A 22,381-nucleotide genomic window follows, 5' to 3' on the forward strand; every position below is an offset into this window, starting at 1 on the left:
TATGTAACTACAGAATTAAGCAAACATATTGTGCTCTTAAGAAATTTAAATGCAGTCTGTCATATATATATATATATGTATGTATGTATGTATCTACCAACACTGTCTTTTAAGGACTAATTAGTTGTAATGCTTAACACTTTTCACAGGTGAACAGCGCCACCCTACTTCAGCATAGAAAAGCGCAGTGGCACAATCTATGTCCATCCGGCTACCGCCGCTCCAGCCAATCAGCTTCGAGAACTGAACTATAACGTCCTTTACTGTCTTTATGCTGCAGCGATGTACAACTCAATCTTTGCAGTTCCTATACACGCAATCTTTCAAACAGATCATCTCGACTGTGTCGCTAGAGACATTTAGGGACTATCCTTGTCTGTGTTTTACCTGGGAAGCCTTGGTGTGTCAGTTAATCACGCCGAAGGAACGTGACTGAGGATCAGCTACGTCACGGTAGGGCTGTGCCAATCACAGCGCGCTATTTCATGTGCGCAATCAAAAAGGTGGAGCAAAGCCGACCGATTCAATTCCATGGCCGAAAGAGAGCGTGTGGAACAATCGCTGTGGGAGAATATTTACAAGTGGACAAAACACTGAAGGAAAACAACCAGGACACGTTGAGAACACGTAGTATGAAATCTGATTTTATGCGGGATGTCATTTTCTTCTGCGACAGCTGCCTGTAATGCTGTTTCAATGGACTTTATCCAATATTAATATTTACATAATCGCGCTGATTCTGGCGCACGCGCCGGACTATATATTGACTTAACCTGGAAGACCGCGCGCATTGAGACATTCATAACAGATAGATAAAGCACAACTTGATCTGCATTAAAAATGAGAGGCGACATATAAATAATATTCAGCGTAGTTGATTATTTTGGGTGATTCAGAAAAACAAGTTATACAACAGGGAAGTGTTCTGCGCGTCGCCGTGCTGGTCCTACAACCAGTCGTGTATTCGGCTCTCGCGCGGGCAACCTAGCGCGTGTCCAAATGATTCAACTGTGGCCGTGTACAAAATCATTAGACATGATCATGGAAAATGTTTTGTTAGAGCAAGGCTAATATTTTTTTTTTCTGAGGTAGCCAGTTTAATTTAAACGTGCATATATTATTATTATTATTATTATTTAGATTATTAGATTTTCTTCGCCTTTCAAGGAAATTTCTTGGGAGTGTGTATTAGAAGATCGTGAAGGAAGTCTATATCGTAGCAACCCAGCACACTAACGGGCAAAGGGACTTGAGTGGAGTGATGGTGGTAAATACAGTCCACTGGTTCAGGAAGGGCTTGAGGCTCCACGACAATCCTTCGCTTAGAGACTCCATCGAAGGAGCGCACTCTGTCCGCTGTGTGTACATCCTCGACCCCTGGTTCGCGGGATCATCCAACGTTGGGATCAGCAGGTGGAGGTAATGAAATCTGGATGTCAAATATTAAAGTGTCTGTCGTTTCTTCAAAGATTCTCTTCTGTTCTGTACTAGCTGATTTTAAATTCAATTATGGGAATCGGGATTCCAAATTAGAATGTGTCTGTGCCTTGTCTCAATTCTTTTCTATTCTATTTTCAAATGCAATGACATCAAACTATTTCTAATCCAAATCTAATGCAAAACTGAGGGCTAATACTGTTGTAGCATAGTAATGGCATGGTATGTACATTCAGCTTTCCTTTTAACTAATTATTCAATTAAATTAACAATTTAATAATAATTTAACTTAATTTAAATAATTCTAAGAAATTATCAGTGGGCAGAAGTGGTTTTATAGAACAAGTGGTGAACGAAAAAATGAGTAAATAGTTGGTGAATGCATGTAAACGTGCAACAAAGATGTATTACTGATTAATTACTTAATAATAATAATAATGTATTAAAGATTAATTACTGGATAATTTATGCATAGGAAACAACAGGGCTAAAGGCTAAAAGAAAATTAGCTTTTTTTGTTGTTGTTGTTGTTCATAAAGTGTATAAAGATTTTAAAAAAACATGCCTTTTATTGAAAATTGATGGAGCAACATAATTTGTGTGAAACAAATAATATCAGAAGGTTGTTTTGATTTAAAATTCAGTTTTTTAAATAAGGTGACGAGGGGGACTTTTACCCCACACTTGGGGTAAAAGGCCTCCAGGGGGTTTATTGTGATATCCTGTATATATAGGGGCAATAGTTACAGGGCAAAATTTGTCAACTAATGCAAACAATTTTATTTTATTTTATTTTATTTTATTTTATTTTTTTTACAAATTAAGATCATGCTTATTTAAAGCTACTTCTGCAAAGGGTGCACCATTTTCTGTTCATTTCAGTCACATTTGACATTTCATATTATCTCAAGTATTCTAACATATTAATCTCCATTGTGATCGGATCAGTCAATGTGAGCCCACTTTGAAAATTTTTCATAACAAATATACCCCCACCCCCACTTATGATAAACAATGTGCTTTACGAAGGGCCTTTAGCCCCTGCAATGGGGACTTTTTACCCCAAACACTTACTGGACAGTTATTTAAAGAAAAAAAAAAAAACAAAAACAAAAAAAACTTTGATGTGATCACCTTGAACAAAATTGAAAATAACAAATAAGTATTGTGTCTAAAAAATAAATGTGAAAACTTCAGGGATTTTCATTAGCTACATAAATTTGCAACATTTAAAAAAATAAATAAATAATAATATTAGATCAAATTGCCTCAAAATCAACCTTTAGACATTACATGTAACAATTTTATGGATCAGGAAAATTTTGCAGTGCACCATGAAAAATAGATGTTTAGGAAACTGATGTGGTAGTTTTTGGTGGTATTTAGTATTTTGGGATATTAAAAAAAATCAAATGTGCCTTTTACCCCGGAGGGCTTTTAGCCCCGTTGTACCCTAATAACACTATTTCCAGTCTTTGTTAACGTAAAAAGCTAAACAGAGAGAAAGGGTTAAATGTTGACCTGAATCATGACTTGAAACTTGTTGAGTCTGCTGACTGGTTGAGCAAGGTCCCACTATCACTGCAGAGAGTTCTCTGGTTTTGTACTGTTTGCTTTAACAGCAGCCAGTACAATTAATGTAATTGTTTTCCACATGACAAAGTAAGAATTGTTACATATTTTTATTATCCAGTCCAGTCTTCCAGCTCATTGTGTAATTAATCCCAAAATACAGAGTTTGGAGAAAGTTATTGTAAAAATAAATAAATAAATATATAAATATATATATATATATATATATATATATATATATATATATATATATATATATATTAGGGGTGTAATGGTTCTCAGTAAAAAAAAAAAAAAAAAACGTACCGTATGGTTCGCCACCCACGATTCGGGAAGCATTGGCACTGCTGTTCACCTCAAGTTTATTGACGCATCTGGAGCACAAGGTTTTGTCAAGAAAATAAAGCATCAAATAGACACGCACAGTTACAATCTCCGCTAATGCACCTGAATGGATCTGCAAATGGATACACTCCGTCTGTGTTTCACATGGGTCAACTTGATGACATCACAGTTCTGCAGGCGTTGTGTGTAGTTGAAAATGGCAAGTGGAGAAAACGAGCTGCTGATAGAGAAGCCCCCTGCGTTATTCAGGTCTCCTGTCTGGCAACATTTTCTTTTTGCAGTCAATTACAACAGCGATGGTCAAAAACGTTTACAAAACAGGCACTGCAGACATCGCTTGACACGAGTTCCGTATACTGGTAAATGTATCAACATATGATCATTTACGCCGAAATCACCGGGGAAAGATAGTGCACAGAGCCGCAGATGAGCCAAAATTGCACAAATTCCCTTTTGTTTTTAAGCAAGCACTCAGTGCTGATTCGGACAGGCATAAAACAATAAAAAAGTGATTGGGGTGTTCATTGCCAATTATATGTTTCCCTACACTGCTTACGAAGATGTGTGATTAAAACACTCGAGCCACGTCACAACATCCCTCCTATCCATTTTAATAGCAACGTTCCTTCTATAGTGATGTACAGCTTCCGAATATTGTATATATGTGCAGTAGAGTTTGAAATGCATTTTATGTGGATGCATGTAGCGTAATAGTGCGGGTATTAAGTTAAAATGTTGATTTATTAATTCGAGAAAAGGGTTTTTAGTTAAAGACCCAGTGAAAATTAACCATGGTTTTACTATAGTAATATTGTTGTAACCATGATTGCTGTCACCATGGTTTTGATACAATCAGTACATTGCAAATACCAAACCGTACCGAAACCGTGACCCTAAAACTGTGATACAAACCGAACCGTGAGAAATTTGAACTGTGACACCCCTAACATACATATATATACTGGCGACCAAAAGTTTGGAATAATGTGCAGAATTTGCTCTTATGGAAAGGAATTAGTACTTTTATTCACCAAAGTGGCATTCAGCTGATCACAATGTATAGTCAGGACATTACTGATGTAAAAAAAACAGCACCATCACTATTTGAAAAAAGTCAAATCTAGACAGGCCCCATTTCCAGCAGCCATCACTCCAACATCTTATCCTTGAGTAATCATGCTAAATTGCTAATTTGGTACTAGAAGTATATGTGTGTGTGTGTGTGTATGTATATATATATATATATATATATATATATATATACATATATGTGCTTGAACATTTGATTTCAAAACCTTAGGCATCAATTTCCCCCTTTGCTGTAATAACACAAGGCTATCAGTGAGGTCAGGAACTGATGTTGGTCAATGGGGCCTGACTTACAGTTGTTGTTCCAGTTCACCCCAAAAGTGATCAGTGGGGTTCAGGTCTGGGCTTTGTGCAGGCCAGTCAATTTCTTCCACGCCAGACACAGTAAACCATTTCTTTATGGATCTCACTTTGTTCTGTTTGTTTGGGCATTGTCATGCTGGAACAGAAAAGGGCTATCCCCAAACAGTTGCCACAAATTTGGAAGCACACAAAGCACAAGCCATTACATAAAGAAACATTAAAAAAATATCTTTACTGGATTTAATGGAGTAACCAAATTCATTAATTGGAAGGGGGTGTCCACAAACTTTTGGCCATATAGTGTATATAATATATATATATATATATATATATATATATATATACATACATACACACACACACACACACACACACACACACACACACACACACACACACACTGATCAGCCACAACATTAAAACCACTGGTGGGTGAAGTGAATAACACTATTGGAAGCAGGAAAAATGGGCAAGCGTAAGGATCTGAGCGACTTTGACAAGGCCCAATTTGTGATGGCTAGAGGTTTGTGATGGCTAGATGACTGGGTCGCTAGATGACAATTCTCAGCTCCTGGTTGCTTATGACAAGCCTCTCAAAAGACTGAAAAGTGTAAACAGTGGCGATATCAAAACAATGTTCTGTTGCGTTGAATATCCTGACCTGCCCAACACAGTAACACTGGCTCAGCCAATGGCAGGACTATCATTTTTCCATCCAATGGTAGACTGGGATCAGGAAATCAGGATAACCTGATTACAAATTGTTTTATTTTATTTTATATTTATTTATTTGCATTTTGCTCTAGGTGACGCTAGTGGCAGAGAAATTACACACTATAGCTTTAGCTATAGGAGTCAAAAATAAAAATACTGTTTTAAATTATCCAATCACTAAAAGTATCAATGCCTTTCTGGCATCTGTTTTCTATAAAATTGTTCACATACACAAAAGGTGACGTCAACTACTGTGTGGCACAAGTCATCTGATTGAACACTGGCTAATGATGTAACGGTGCTTAGTGTCTCCCACCTTCATCCGCCCTCCAGTGTCTCTGTTGTGTCGTGAACAGAAATGGGTCAGTATGTTATAGAGGGAGGTCATAATTAGATCCGGTATCGGACCTGGATCGGTATTGGCTCCGATACTGACGTTTTTAAACGGATCGGGTATCGGTCCGACGAACCCGATCCAAATCTGATACTGTGTGTTAGAAAATAAATAACCAAAAAATAACTGTGAATGAAAAGTGAGCTGATATCTTACAACTAAATTTAACAAAAAAGAGATCTGAATCCTTTAAAGTCCAGAACATTTTTTGCAAAAAAAAAAAAGAAAAATGGCTTCTTTTCTACTTCTACTGGACTTACTGTTAATTTTGCTGCTACATTATCCAGTGTACTAGTTAACAATAAAGTTTTTCTTAATAAGCTATACATTTATATTGAAATAATGTGTAGTTAGAGGTTTGTGTTTCTTCACATATTAAAGAGTACTCCCAATTAGTTCCACACAATAATGTAAAGATATTCTAAACTGATTATGCAAAAAAACATCACTGGTATCGGATCGGGATCGGTATTGGCCGATACTGAGATTTCCGATATCGGAATCGGATCGGAAGAGAAAAAGTGGTATCGGTGCATCCCTAGTCGTAATGACTACTACAAAATGCTTAGTAATGTGCTCAGCAGTGGTGACCTACTTAAAGGAATATTCCGGGTTCAATACAAGTTAAGCTCAATCGACAGCATTTGTGGCATAATGTTAATTACCACAAAAAATAATAATAAAAAAGAAGCAAAAATCTAGGTTACAGTGAGACACTTGTAAGTGAATGGAGCCAATTTGTGGTGGGTTTAAAGGCAGAAATGCCTACTGAAATTAACCTCCTGAGACCCGAGCGTGACTGCTGTGTGCATTTTTCTATTTCCCTTTTTGATTTGTAATTAGTAGCCCCTAATAAACATGCAAAAAAAAAAATAAATTTTAAACAAATAGTTTTCCTAAAAATGTATGTCCTCATATGTGGACAGCAGGACTAAGTTGTGAAATTTTAAATAATACCAAGCGATAGAAAGTCAGATTTTTTTTATGTTTCCAGGAGAGTTGGTTATTCATGTTTTTGAGATGTTACAGACAATACAGCTGATTTTCTGTTCTTCTAAAAAAAAACTATACAAATAAAATTTATTTGATTTGACTTTTATGTTAAAATTTTTTTTTCTACTTTAGCAACAAAATCTCAACGTTTCCTCTTCTGTTAAACAAAGTGATAGCCAGTGCTGAAGCATTTTGCCAATCAGAAATTAGCATAATTAATTCTGATTCAATGTAATGGCCAGCATCATCCAATCACTGCCAACCATGTTAAAATAAAATTATACATTATAAATTCTGAATCTAAGTACTGATTACCATTTTCCCATGTCTGCCAAACATGTTGATTGGTGCAAAAATCATCTGCAGTTTGAAACTGAACTGTTGGTCAGATGTTAGGAGTGAATGCACTTGGCTAGAGGATGCTCCCTTGCTCCCAATTTAATGAATGACTTAACCTCCAGCGTGCTGTCTGTCTGCACTGGTCTCAGAGCAGTTCGAAGTACACCTTATTTTCATCCTAACTCCATATAAAGCATCTGAAAGCAACAGAGCCGTTATTATCTCTATCATTACTACAATGCTGCAGCTGATGAAAACAGCAGCGTGATGTAATATCTGTGCATTTGACCTGGGTTCTGTTACTGTGTCACTGGGTCAGCTGACTGTGAGACAACTGTCTTTGGTTCTGATCGTACGGCAGTGAGTCAATGACAAACACTCTGACTGAGAGGCTAAGGCTTAGACTGGGATTTACACATTATCACTGATTGCTTGTAAGGGAGGATGCTTCATGTGTGGACATGCAGGCAGGATTGTACAGCAGTACGGATATAGGGGACAAATGTTAGACTGCCACATGTCATGACTAATTTGTAAGCATTTGCCAGTGAGTTTGTAGCCACTCTTTAAGAGGAGCACAAAGAGATAAAATGTTTTTTTGTTTTTTTTTTTTTGCATCAAATTATAGAGTTTTGCTGCACTGGGTGTGTTAAGAGGGTGATTTTTTTTTTTCACTCATTCTTGCATGTTTACATTTAAGCACAAATTTAGACACAATAAGCTGACTGGTTTTACTCCAACAAATGATGTTCCCTCCAGTGGCTGTGTTACCTGGCAACACTGGAGCCCACACATAAACACAGAATAAACCTTTTCACATGGGGCTGAATAACAGTATTCCTAATTTATCATGTTTGCCAAAATTTTGGTTATCTAAACCGATAACAATGCTTCTGTCTCACATTGACTAATTAGTCTTTTCAGCTTTGTTGTGAATTGATATTTGATAGTTGGCTAGTCAATACCAATGAATGTCTCAGAGAGATCTATGTAAATAATTTGTAAGAATATTGAATATTGATTGAATTACACCATTCAGAATTTGCAAAATTTGCTGCCATGATGGTATTGGTTGCAAGGGCTCTGATATTGTGATTGTTATTATGGTTGCTAGGGTTTTCTGGGTTGTTGCATCATTGCTATGTGGTTGCTTGCTGGCCTAATGTTGGGTTCACGTCATGTCTGAGTTACTGTAATTACAAAATGACAACTCGGAGGTTCTACTCTGAGCTGTTCATGTCCTGGGATCTCAGGAGTTATTTGTTTCTATGACAACACTCATAATACCAAAATTGCTTTGTTGTTGGTAACAACAAAATATGTATCACTATACTAATTCACATATAAATGTTGTTGCAAAATGTTTGAGGACAAAGAAAATGCTCCAGGTAATAAAATGGCATATCAAACAAACAGAAATATGTATTAAGTACCTTTTAACTGCTCAGGCTTCTGCCATATTTATATGAAGTCACGACTGTCAAGTCGGAGCTTTCATAGAATTCCAAGTTTGTAATTTCGAATTGTAATTACGAGTTCATCAAAAACGTGAATGCTTTTTACAAGTCGGAATCCCTTCTGTTTTATTATCTGCCAGGCGATATTTATGCCATTTATGTCCATGGCACAAATGATGAAGCAAAAGTTACATTCCAGAGTTTAATTCATAAAGTTAGGTGTTTCTTCAGTGTAGTCTCGCGCTCAAACTCGCACCATTGGTTGAGGCAGAAGTTGGCCTGCAGGACCACTCAAACAAAGAGTGCAATGTACTGTTTTGAAAGCACCACTGACAACCTATGAATGGCTCACTATTTACAGTTGTCTCTGCACGTTAAACTAGGAAAAAGTATTTGGTGTTAAAACACTGTCTGAAAAGCACACATAATGCACATGTTGTACTCTTTCGAACGTCTGCTATTTCATTTCATCCAGTTCTGATAAGCAAAGTTCTTTATTCTTGTCTTTTGTTTAGTTTTGACTAAGTTGATCAAAAGACCATATAATTCTCAAACAGAGTTTGTCCATCTGACCCTAAAGAAGTGCTTCATAGGTCACACTGCAGATCACAAGGCCCTTCCTTTAGCATCTGCTGGTTAGCTTATAGTCTAGATAGGGAGATCATGACATTTCAGATGGATTATGAATCTTTGAAAATTAAACAAACAATGAGTACTGAGATCTCATGTCTGGTTTGCTCTTAAACCGAGACTGGAATCCTTGAAAGGGAAAGATGTTGTACGAACGATTCTTTTTTTCTGACCAAGACTGTGTGATAACAGTTTTAGAGAGATTTTGCTTGAGATCAGGTAGAGTTGGCCAGGACGTTGAGCAGCATATCACCTGAGGTTGTCTGGGGTTGAGGAGAGGTTAGCTAGAGGCTGGAGCTTTCCTCTTACTCAGCACTTGAGGTTATGTGAGATGCTACAGACAACAAGAACTAGGGTTTGTGGGTCACTGCATCATGGCCAAGTGCTCTTCAGATCATAGCTGCTGTCGCTGCTTGCTATATTTTAGAAAAATCAATTTCAAATCAAAAACAGATGTAATTCAACATTTTCTTCCCGTCGAGCGCTCATCTAATATCTTCCTCTGAATTGCGTATTCTATCAGCCAGAATCAAAACTTCAGGATTAAAAGTTCCTCTGATTCACAAATCATGACGGTCAGTCCATGACAATCCAAGCAGGCGATCCAGGCCGTTTAAACTGTCAGGAGATTGCTGCTCACGCTGGATCTGCATGAGCACATGAGTGCAACTTCTAAGTAAAAGCGCTTAACGTGCACTATGAGTAAATGCTATATTCACTGTGTACTGTACGTACAGTTGGTTTGATTCTGTATTTTTTGACTGTGTGTACTGTTATTTCCTTCTTCCTAATATATTAACAATTCCTTCATGCGCAAAGAAATTGCTACAATTTTATGACCAATCAGAAATCAGAAGAAACTGCTATCTACCATTTAAAATACACTATTATTTTTTTTAGATTCTTTTTAACAAAGTTAAAGTTTTGTGTGAAATTTAGTAAATATATTGCTAAATAAGAGTTTATTCATTTTTCTTAGCAATTTTATGTTTATGCTATTTACTGTATTAAATTGTGTGATATATCGGCAATATATCGGCCTATCGGCCACTCTGCTCTCGGCATCGGCCATTAAAAAACCCATATCGGTCGACCACTAATAGAAAGTGTTTGAAACAACATGAGGATGTGCAAATTATGACAGAATTTTCCTTTTTAAGGAACTATACTTTAACAGAAATTCATGTTTTTGCTCAGAATGTGAGTTTTATGAGATATGCAATGTTTGTTTTGTCAAAATAATTTATTTTGAAGACATCATCCATAAGTACACAGCAGTGTTTCCGGCACCACTATTTAGGAACTGAATCTGCAGTATAAATAGAGACAGACAGACAGACAAGCTGAACATGGTGAACCTGTAAATTGTATGTGTTGAGAGAGAAATACTGGGATGCCATGAAATAATAGATTGACAATAAATAGTAAGCACAGCATTCTATTGCATTGCCCTCACTGACTGCAGGCAAAAACTAATATACAACACAATGTGCTGTCCAATTTCACAAATTAATCTCTTGTGCAGTGCGGTTCTTTTTAATGAATTAGTTGGACTGATTGACAGATCAGACTGAATTGACAACAGTAGATGTTGGTATGAACTTAATTGGTTAAACAACATACTTCCTCAAGGAATTGCCTCGGATTACTCACTCACTCTCAAGCTGGGTTTCCATCTAACTATCTGTATGCGCATTTTGAAATTACGCTTAAGAAATCCTGAATGGAAACGCTTGATATGCGAATAACTCAAAATTCGCATAAAATTTAATGGCGGAGGTGGATTTTGTATAGTTGTGCATTAGTTAAAATGCACATTAAGGTGATTGAAACAGTTTATTTGCAAAATGATAACTTGTTTTGACCATTTGTGCACGTGTTATGAGAATGCAAGATGCACAATTCTTCAAACATAGCCCTTGACATTTGGAAGTGGTTAACCCACAGCTGGTCATTAAAGTTGGTCTTCACAATCCGCCAGAAGAGATTTGAGAGCAGGAGCTCCCAGGTATGCAGAGGCTGGTGGCGTATGGGCATTGCAGCCATTTCAGCACTTATTATATGAGATATTACACTTATTCTGCGGTGTCTCCTGGAAGCTTTTAATAAAACGAGGTACAATTGCTCCAATACTGCAAATAAAACTCTCTTGAAGCAAGGAGGTCATTCAGCTGCTCCATCTTAATATCCCTCAAGATAATGTGCATGACGTAGTGCATGGAAGTGCGCAGAACACCCTAGCAACCTAGTGCTACAAAACCACTCTGAATAACATTGCAGCCAACCACATACAGTAGCAATGCCCTGGCAACTACCTACAACACCCTAGCATTGTGGCTGGGATTTGCACGAGAAAGCACAACTCACATTTTCTTCTAGTTCATCTAGTTCAGCTGCATCTCTTCAGACTTGAGAGTCTGAATAGCACGTGGTGTGTTGTAGGTGTTAATGAGAGCAGAGTCTTCTACTCATGCATAAAATGACAGCTATCTAAAGGTGGCATTCTGTGCCAATGGCAGCCCTGTGCGTAATAAAATATGTAAGAATGTTCAATTAGCACAGCTCTCATTCATTGAAAGCACTGCTGTTTATAATGAAGAGTCGCGATCTTGGTAATGGTGTCAAGCTGGCACTAGTGTTCCATTTTCTCTGTATTTTGCCTCTATTGTCCAATGCAGGGACGTAAGAAAATCATCTATCATTACAAAAAATATTACATTAAAATAATTAAAAGTGCTAAAAAAAGTGCTCAGAAATTAAATCAAAGAGATTTTAATGTAGTAATTGAGTAATAATTAGAGAATTGGATGAAAACTTGGTGGTTCAGCATGAAATTGTCTGTTATAGCCATTATTCTGTCAGTGGTTACTATTTTTACACTATCCTTGTTCAGTATCCTGCCCTGTCTGAAATGTTTTCAATTAAAAATAATAGTCTATATTGCACACGGCAGTAGCTTTGTTTTTGTAAGTAGCACTTGCTTGTCATTAGATTGCTTATGATATTATTTTTCAGTATATGTGTGTCAACATTTTATCTCTCTTTATCTCTCTTGTGCTCAGGTTTTTACTGCAGTGTTTGGAAGACTTGGACGCCAACCTCCGCAAACTCAACTCACGACTCTTTGTTATCCGTGGCCAGCCCACCGATGTCTTCCCCAGGCTGTTCAAGGTACAGCTCACATTGCCATAATTTACCACAATGCAGTTACTATTGACAGAATTTCAACAGATAGATTTCTTCAATTATAAAGTAATAATATTGCAACAGAAAAACATTTAAAGGGATAGTTAATTATTTTACTCACCCTCATTTTGTTCTGAACACAAAAGGATATGTAGAGGTAGGGGTGGAATGTCAACCTCAGTCTCCATTCACTTACATCGCATCTTTTTTCCCATACAATGAAAGTGAATGGGGACAGAGGCTGTTAGACCCTTACACTCACAAACTCATACAGATTTGGAACAACATGAGTCGTGACTTGGCACTCTTTTGCAGTACTGTGTGTTCTCTAAATAGGCTAGGATAGTTTCCATGAGTGAACATTTGTTGCCCTCTAATGGTATGATATTGTAACAAATCCAGGAGTGGAACATTACTCGTATGTCTTACGAGTATGACTCAGAGCCATTTGGGAAGGAGCGAGATGCAGCCATTAAGAAGCTGGCCAATGAGGCAGGCGTGGAGGTGATAGTACGCATCTCGCATACGCTCTACGATCTGGACAAGTATGTACTTCTAAGCTCATATTAATTGAGAGACCAGTTACAGGACCTAACATGTTTATTCCCAGTAAACATTCATATACTGTACATTTGAACCTGGAATCTTGATATTGATTAAAAAAAAAAAATAAAAAAAAAAACTGTAAATATATCAACTTCCCTTGTACCTTTTCTTAATTTTATTGTGACTTTCATTTCTTTTTGCCCTGTTTAATTTATTGCATTTCATTCTATTGAGATCTATTTCTTACTTACTTGTGAATTGTTGTCTCAGGATCATAGAGCTAAATGGAGGCCAGTCTCCACTCACATACAAGCGCTTCCAGACCCTCATCAGCAGGATGGAGGCGGTGGAAACCCCGGCAGAGACCATCACAGCAGAGGTCATGGGGTCCTGCAACACACCGGTCTCCGATGACCACGATGAGAAGTTTGGGGTTCCTTCTTTGGAAGAGCTTGGTTAGTCACCTAAATGTCAAAAACAACCTCGAGCTTGTTCCTCGAGATTTAAAATATGGCATACACACGTTTATTTTCTTAGATATTGATAACCTTCTTTAACTAAATAGAACATAGAGTACCACAATAGAAACCATGTTTTGCCATGTTAGCCACTATTTTACTGCATAAAATCATGCCAAACTCTCCATGACAATTCACTACCAGTTAAAAGTGTCTTTATGTTTAAAAACAGGCTTTGACACAGAGGGTTTGTCCTCAGCGGTGTGGCCTGGGGGAGAAACAGAGGCCCTCACTCGTCTAGAGAGGCATCTGGAGAGGAAGGTTAGAGTATAAGTTATTAACTGTCTCTTATACTATCTTCACATGTCTACATACAGGTAGTTGATGTTACAGTACAGAATTCTATTTGCTTCTCTCACTTTGGTATAATAATGAAGCGTTTATAATTTCATAGCAAACACTAATCAAAAAAGTGTTCTCTTTTAGGCTTGGGTGGCTAACTTTGAGCGTCCAAGAATGAATGCCAATTCCCTGTTGGCAAGTCCAACTGGCCTCAGTCCATATTTAAGATTCGGCTGCCTCTCCTGTCGGCTCTTCTATTTCAAACTCACAGACCTGTACAGGAAGGTGAGCTTTTCATCATCGTGTATGTTACATTCTTCAGCATGATATTGTTTATGTTGAACAGACTCAGTAAAATATGAATAGAATCAAATAGAATATTTATCGCTTCACCACAGCAATTGGTGCATCACGATTGGTGTTTCAAGAACATTCCCACTGGAGCAAGTTGGGATGAAGTGTCATGCTTAAGGGTACAATGGTGATAGCTCAAGGATTGCCCATTGCAGGATTTGACCTTGGAACCTTATGGTTTCAGGACCAGATCTTTAACCAGCAGTGTGATTAATTTCACTTTTCTGAGTATCAAGAGTTTATTTCACTGTCTTTTCCACATTCCGCAGGTCAAAAGGAACAGCTCACCTCCTCTGTCACTCTACGGCCAGTTACTTTGGCGTGAATTCTTCTACACAGCTGCCACCAACAACCCATGCTTCGACAAGATGGAAGGTAACCCCATTTGCGTGCAGATCCCGTGGGACAAAAACCCAGAAGCTTTGGCCAAGTGGGCAGAGGGCAGGACGGGTTTCCCCTGGATCGATGCCATCATGACCCAGCTGAGGCAAGAGGGCTGGATTCACCACCTGGCACGACATGCAGTTGCTTGTTTCCTTACCCGCGGAGATCTGTGGATCAGCTGGGAGGAGGGCATGAAGGTATAAAGGCTATTTTTTTTTTTGGACATGCTTACTTAAAGATGACAGTCGAAAAATTTAGAAATCTGTACATCATTAGAGGTCAATTAAATACCAGTATAAAGTATAAAAACCATTAAATATCAATACTTTTTACAAATCTGATTAACAAATATTCTTTGGATCATAGTAACACCATTACATATATATATGTATATATACATATGTATATATATATATATATATATATATATATATATATATATATATACAGCCACAACATTAAAACCACCTGACTAATATTGAGTAGGTCCCCCTCGCTCTGTTTTGGTGGCACAAGTGGGACCTACACAATATTAGGCAGGTGGTTTTAATGTTATGCTGATCGGTGTGTATATACAGTATATATGCTCCTAGAATCCCTTATTAATGTCCATAACACCTGAATTGTTCATTTTCACTAATGGCATTCGCATGCATCACAGGTCTTTGAGGAGTTGTTGCTGGATGCAGATTGGAGTGTGAATGCAGGAAGCTGGATGTGGCTCTCCTGCAGCTCCTTCTTCCAGCAGTTCTTCCACTGCTACTGTCCTGTTGGCTTCGGCCGCCGCACCGACCCCAACGGAGACTACATACGGTGAGTAAGGGCCAAGTCTGATGTGACTAAACAACAACAGAAATGCAAAAAAAAATTTGCACCTAAACTACTGACACCAAGTCCAGTGCCAAATTTTCAGAATACTCTGAAAGGTCGGTGAGATTTTTTGGCATTCAAAACACTTTATAAATGGACCCATCCTTTGAAAATAAAAAATTAAGATCATTGTCATTTTAAAATCTTGTTTTAAATTCTTAAAAATCCATACCTGCTGTGAATAGGTCTTTAGGCTTAACCATGGGTCTCTTCTGTATTTATTGCTAAATATAAAGCAACAAATAAATCTGATGTTTTCATTTCTGATCTAATTTAATCTCCTTTTTTTCTTGAAGGCGATATTTGCCAGTGTTAAGGGGGTTCCCAGCCAAGTATATCTATGACCCTTGGAATGCTCCAGAGAGCGTCCAGAAAGCAGCTAAATGTATAATTGGTGTACACTATCCCAAGCCCATGGTTCATCACGCTGAGGCGAGCCGTCTCAACATAGAGCGCATGAAACAGATCTACCAGCAACTGTCCTGCTACCGTGGCCTGGGTAAGACAATAACTGCTGAATTCTAGCATCTTATAAAAACATTAATGCTAATGTGAAAATGGGAACCCTTATGAACTTAGTGGCTTTTGGACATGAAGGGTTGTTGTGGGTTTTTTGAGACTTTTAATTTTTGAAAGCAGTTGCTAAAACTGAATGTGATTAAATGTATGAAATACCATTGTGCTCAGGAGTTTGCATATCCTGGCAGAAATGTTGGCATTGATTTTGAAAATATGACTGATCATGCAAATAAACTGTCTTTTATTTAAGGATAGTGATCATATGAAGCCATTTATTATCACATAGTTGTTTGGCTCTTTTTTAAATCATAATGATAACAGAAATCACCCAAATGACCCTGATCAAAAAAGTTTACATATCCTTGAATGTTTGACCTTGTTACAGACACACAAGGTGAAACACACAGGTTTAAATGGCAATTAAAGGTTAATTTCCCACACCTGTGGCTTTTTAAATTGCAATTAGTGTCTGTGTATAAATAGTCAGTGAGTTTGTTAGCTCTCACGTGGATGCACTGAGCAGGCTAGATACTGAGCCATGGGGAGCAGAAAAGAACTGTCAAAAGACCTGCGTAACAAGGTAATGGAACTTTATAAAGATGGAAAAGGATATAAAAAGATATCCAAAGCCTTGAAAATGCCAGTCAGTACTGTTCATTCACTTATTAATAAGTGGAAAATTCAGGGATCTCTTGATACCAAGCCAAGGTCAGGTAGACCAAGAAAGATTTCAGCCACAACTGCCAGAAGAATTGTTCAGGATACAATGAAAAACCCACAGGTAACCTCAGGAGAAATACAGGCTGCTCTGGAAAAAGACGGGATGGTTGTTTCAAGGAGCACAATACGATGATCCTTGAACAAAAATGATTTGCATGGTCGAGTTGCCAGAACATTACTGCACCAATGCCACAAAAAAGCCCGGTTACAATATGCCCGACAACACCTTGACACGCCTCACAGCTTCTGGCACACTGTAATTTGGAGTAACGAGACCAAAATAGAGCTGTATGGTCACAACCATAAGTGCTATGTTTGGAGAGGGGTCAACAAGGCCTATAGTGAAAAGAATACCATCCCCACTGTAAAGCATGGTGGTGGCTCACTGATGTTTTGGGGGTGTGTGAGCTCTAAAGGCACGGGGAATCTTGTGAAAATTGATGGCAAGATGAATGCAGCATGTTATCAGAAAATACTGGCAGACAATTTGCATTCTTCTGCACGAAAGCTGCGCATGGGACGCTCTTGGACTTTCCAGCACGACAATGACCCTAAGCACAAGGCCAAGTTGACCCTCCAGTGGTTACAGCAGAAAAAGGTGAAGGTTCTGGAGTGGCCATCACAGTCTCCTGACCTTAATATCATCGAGCCACTCTGGAGAGATCTCAAACGTGCGGTTCATGGAAGATGACCAAAGACTTTGCATGACCTGTAGGCATTTTGCCAAGATGAATGGGCAGCTATACCACCTGCAAGAATTTGGGGCCTCATAGACAACTATTACAAAAGACTGCACGCTGTCATTGATACTAAAGGGGGCAATACACAGTATTAAGAACTAAGGGTATGCAGACTTTTGAACAGGTCATTTCATTTTTTTCTTTGTTGCCATGTTTTGTTTTATGATTGTGCCATTCTGTTATAACCTACAGTTGAATATGGATCCCATAAGAAATAAAAGAAATGTGTTTTGCCTGCTCACTCATGTTTTCTTTAAAAATGGTACATATATTACCAATTCTCCAAGGGTATGCAAACTTTTGAGCACAACTGTACTAGGGAAATAGATCCATGAACGAGTTAGTGTGCTGCTCTGACTGAGGCCTCATTCTTTATAGGACTGCTGGCAATGGTGCCATCCAATCCCAATGGAAATGGCGAGAATTCCACAAACTTAATGGGATTCCAAACTGGAGATGTGACCAAGGAAGCCACTGCATCTTCAGGTTTGCACACTCTCAAACTCTTCCTTGGTTTCATTAGTTTGACTGGTTTATTCTCGTCAAGATGGCATACCAGATAGTCGCAAACAAAATTCAATTGACCAAAGCATATTCCCCAGATAATTTTTTTTTTTTAAATTTGGAGTACAAGATCAACATTAGTTTTGTGTATTTACTTCAGGCTATCAGATGCCACCCACCTCTCAAGGTGAATGGCACAGCAGGACGATGGTTTACCCTCAAGGAGACCACCAGCCAAGCAGCAGCACACAACTACAAGGTGCAAACAATACTGTCAATGACACATCAATATCTATATCTGCAAAAATTCAAATATTTTTCACAGTAAACATGTAAAAAGAGTAATTTGAACCCATCATAAACCCACATATATATATATATATATATATATATATATATATATATATATATATATATATCAGTTGTACACTGTATATATAGATAGATAGGTAGGTAGGTAGATAGATAGATAGATAGATAGATATTATAATTATTATATGACATAAAGAGTTCATAAATCATCTGTTTATCATGCAGGCAACAGTAGTAGCATTATGTGCTACAGGCATGACTCACAGCAGATACCTGGTCCTGCTATACAGCCAGGTAAAGACCACAACATTTGAAGGGATAGTTCACCAAAAATGAGAATTAGATCATCATTTACTCACCCTCCAAACCTATGTGACTTTCTTCTGTGGTACACAAAAGGAGTTATCTCACAGAATGCCACAGCTGTAACTGGACGCCATCATTGACATCACAGACTGTCATTGCATATACTTCTTTTGTGTATAACTGAGAAAGAAAGTGATACGGGTTTGGGACGACATGTGGGTGAACTATCCATTTAACCAATGACAAATCTAATATCATGTAAATGTTATAGCTGCCATTATCTCTTTTCCAGGACGAGGGTTACACAGCAGTACCCTCCTGCCGTCTGGAAAACGGCACATCGAAGAGTCTGGTCCTGCCACAGGTTCAAAAGTTCTGAGGCAGAGCAGCTCTTAAACTCCAGGTTTGTCATTGTTGTCCATATATGCATAAACATTAGCTAGGTTATCATACCTTATGAAGCCTAAAATTCTAATTTGTTTTCCTGTGTTTTTATGTGCGTTCCAGAAACGGGAAGAGGCCCATGCGTATCGGCTTCCATGACTTCACAAAGGCCGTGATAATTGTTCTCACCTTTTCAAGTTGTTACATTTTGCAGTTTTTTGGAAGAGCAACCACAATCCCATTCTAGGGAGCGATAAAAGGGAGTGCATGATTCTCTCTATAAGCACATCCACACAGCGTGCACTGCTAAACATTCAGACTTTACGTTATTACAGGGACTTCACCCAAGCGGTCGCCAACATACAGACAACTTTGGAATTGCGTTGCGGCTCTGTGATATACACTGCTGCAATGTTCTGTCAACGTTGCGTTCATGTTTGAACTGTTTGGGGCTAAATTTTTGTGTATATAAGGATTTGATGAATACACACATACAACATGTACATATTTAATATTGTATGTGCTTTCTCTATTTCATGTAGTCATAGACCCACTGATATATTTTTGATATAAAGAATTATTATTATTTTAATCTCTCCTTTGTTCGCTCTTTCTCTCAGCTGTTTGTGATACCTCTCCTATTTTCTCTTTCCAGACTGTCATTTTTCTCTTAATCCTTCTCTGTTCCCTGATAAATGTCCCCGTTGGTGGTCCTCTCTGTGACCTATCTTTCTTTTCTCTATCTGGGTGTCCCCCTGTCCTCAGAACATTACTGTAAACTGTATCAAACTATAATTCACCTCCATGTTTCTCATTTTCCCATGTTGTGCTTGTTTAATAAAGTGTAAATGTACATGCTGTCCTGCTCATTCACCTAATGAATGCAGTTTTGTCTCAAATGCAAGAAATAATTGAATATAGTATTCACAAGTGGTTGGCCAATATGTGTTTTTTAATGACCAATAGTGATAGCAGGTTGGCCAATAAAATCATACATGCATAATATAACTTGTTGCTGACAAATGAGACATACATAATTTCTAAAATTAAATGTACACTTTTTTTGGGGGGGGGGATTTTATTGAGTGGTTGCAATAGAATTTCTTTCAGCATCATCTTGCTTCTGAAGGTATGGATTTAAAGGGATAGTTTGCCCAAAAATGAAAATTCTCCCATCATTTAATTCAATCACTTTTAGAAAAATATCTAAACTCTGTAGGTCCATACAATGCAATCAAATGGTGATCAGATCTTTGTAGCTCCAAAAATCAAATAAAGGAAACATAAATGTAACCCATAAGACTCCAGTGAATCTTCAGAAGCAATATAATAAGTGTTGGAAAGAAAAAGAACAATTTTTAAGTCTTTTTTTTTTTTTAACTCGAAAGTGAAACTAAACCTGCACCACATGTGACTTACAGATGTAAAAGAGAAAGTGGAGATAGTACATTTTGATCTTTTTCTCACCCACACCTATTATATCACTTCTGAAGATATGGATTTAACCTCTGGAGTTTTATAGATTACTTCTCTGTTTCCTTTATGTGATTTCTGGAGCTACAAAGTTCTGGTCACCATTCACTTGCACTGTATGTAACTACAGAGCTGAGATATTCTCCTAAAAACCTTAGTTTGTGTTCAGCTGAAGAAAGAAAGTCACACACATCTGGAATGGCATAAGGGTGAGTAAATGATGAGAGAATTTGTATTTTGGGGTGAACTATAAGCCACATCCTGGTGTATGAATTTCAGTGCATTAGATTGCATTTTATATTTTGCTATCAAATGACACGACATTTTTCTTAGACATTTTTAATTTATTATTATTACTTTTAACCAGCTTGTTAAGATGTGTGTTTTTTTTTTTTTTTTTTTTTTTTTGTGGATGTATGAAGTCAGTTTCCCTCAAGTTCACCCAGGTGTCCAAGCACAGTTACTGTAAGTGTAGCTCCATGGATTTGATGTTATCTAATGCGATGACATTCACACATATAAGTGTGGAAGAAGTGTCCAAACACTTTTTAGGCCTGCTATAAACGCCATAAGACTACATGACAACGTTTTCGGGCATTCAATGAAGAAACTGCCATTTTGTCACATATTTGCTTATGAGAAACATTGAAACACTGATTGCTTACCTAAGGACAGCGAAACGCGCGAAACTTTGCTTTTAAGAAAAACCTTCTGTCAGAGCCTGCTGAGGATCTTTCACAGTACTCCAGTGACTAAATAAGATGTACAAGATTATAACTGAAAGAAGAAATAATTCATGCAGATATTACTAGTCATTCAGTTCCATAAAACGCTGCCTGTTTGACCACGCCTCCAGATTGCATAAGAAGTGACGTCATACGATGTAAGTACTATTTTAATGAACGCCAATAATTAATGGCTGATGATTTTATTTATTTTCTTTTTTTCTGCATGTTTAAAAATGGTCACAGACATACATGCACATGCGCCCATAAACAACTGATTTGTCAATTAGGGACAACAGAGGCTCCTACACATCTGTCACGTTATGAAATGAATATTGCGTTAGAAATACATAATACATTAATCTGCACTGCCATGTCTTCACTGATATAAATAATAACGACGCAAAAGTTTTGGTGGAAATAAAACCTCTGCATAAAATGATAAAAGAAGGGAAATAAGCAAGAAAATTGTTTGTCCAAAAGTTGATGCATACATTGTTTGAAGTCCACATGAGAGCGCTGTTTGTCCATTTTATTCAAGCTTCTCATTTCAGCGGCGCAAAAGAGCAAGGACCCAAATGCTTTTATTTACGTTCGTATATTACATTAAAAAGCAGTGTTTAATTATTATTATTATTTTTATCGGTAGCCCCAACTCTCTCCCTGGATACCCTAAACAAAGAAGGAAGGATTCAGCTAATCGTTTATAATAACACATTCTTAATATTAAATATTTTTAAATGAACAAAACAGTTCTCTTAGGTAACGCACGAGGGTGGTATTAATCTAACATACTAAAGTAATTCAAAGCATCATTAACGTTCATGATAGATGCCTTTCTATACCAAAGCAACACAAGTAATATATGTAAAGTTGTAGCTAAAATTACAAAACGAGAATGCACATAACAGTTAAGAAGATAAATTCATCACGGGCTGAAAATGTTTCCTTCGAGCCGGATTCGAACCAGCGACCTAAGGATTACAGTGATCAACCTCTACAGTCCTCCGCTCTACCAACTGAGCTATCGAAGGTACATGAACCCACCGACCGTTAAAGTTATTAATCCTGCAATAATTCTGTTTATATATCGTAATATCTATTGCATGTACTGTAGTAAATAATTTCAATATTTTATGTTGAAGTTCGGCCGCATAAATAATTATTAGTCTGTGCTCTAATTCATTAATAATCTTATATTGAAACGCACCAGTCAAGTCTCTAAACCCTGAATCAAATGAAGAACTTAATGCTAGGATATTAAGAAATTGTACTTAGTGAAGGA

At 37.5% G+C, this 22,381-nt stretch overlaps 1 protein-coding gene and 1 non-coding gene across 4 annotated transcripts; one reads left to right on the forward strand and one right to left on the reverse strand.

Annotated features, from left to right (window-relative positions):
- The first annotated feature begins 503 nt into the window (after nucleotides 1-503).
- LOC127436384 (cryptochrome-1-like) lies at nucleotides 504-19,751 on the forward strand. Of its 3 annotated transcripts, XM_051690483.1 has the most exons (14): nucleotides 504-1,419; nucleotides 12,336-12,444; nucleotides 12,862-13,004; nucleotides 13,276-13,460; nucleotides 13,696-13,784; nucleotides 13,950-14,090; nucleotides 14,429-14,740; nucleotides 15,205-15,356; nucleotides 15,710-15,912; nucleotides 17,771-17,878; nucleotides 18,057-18,155; nucleotides 18,434-18,502; nucleotides 18,807-18,917; nucleotides 19,022-19,751. In XM_051690483.1, exons 1-13 carry the CDS (start codon nucleotides 1,262-1,264, stop codon nucleotides 18,908-18,910), a joined length of 1,872 nt encoding a protein of 623 aa, XP_051546443.1. In that variant the 5' UTR covers nucleotides 504-1,261; the 3' UTR covers nucleotides 18,911-18,917; nucleotides 19,022-19,751. The 3 variants fall into 3 exon arrangements, with proteins under 3 accessions (XP_051546443.1, XP_051546444.1, XP_051546445.1); XM_051690484.1 differs by lacking the exon at nucleotides 18,434-18,502; XM_051690485.1 differs by lacking the exons at nucleotides 17,771-17,878; nucleotides 18,057-18,155.
- A 2,291-nt stretch (nucleotides 19,752-22,042) lies between these two features.
- trnay-gua (transfer RNA tyrosine (anticodon GUA)) lies at nucleotides 22,043-22,130 on the reverse strand. Its single transcript is given in 2 exon segments — nucleotides 22,043-22,078; nucleotides 22,094-22,130. It is a non-coding gene; the product is annotated as a tRNA-Tyr (tRNA).
- Nucleotides 22,131-22,381: the final 251 nt, after the last annotated feature.

Source organism: Myxocyprinus asiaticus, chromosome 47, assembly GCF_019703515.2.
Source record: "Myxocyprinus asiaticus isolate MX2 ecotype Aquarium Trade chromosome 47, UBuf_Myxa_2, whole genome shotgun sequence".
NCBI lineage: Eukaryota > Metazoa > Chordata > Actinopteri > Cypriniformes > Catostomidae > Myxocyprinus > Myxocyprinus asiaticus.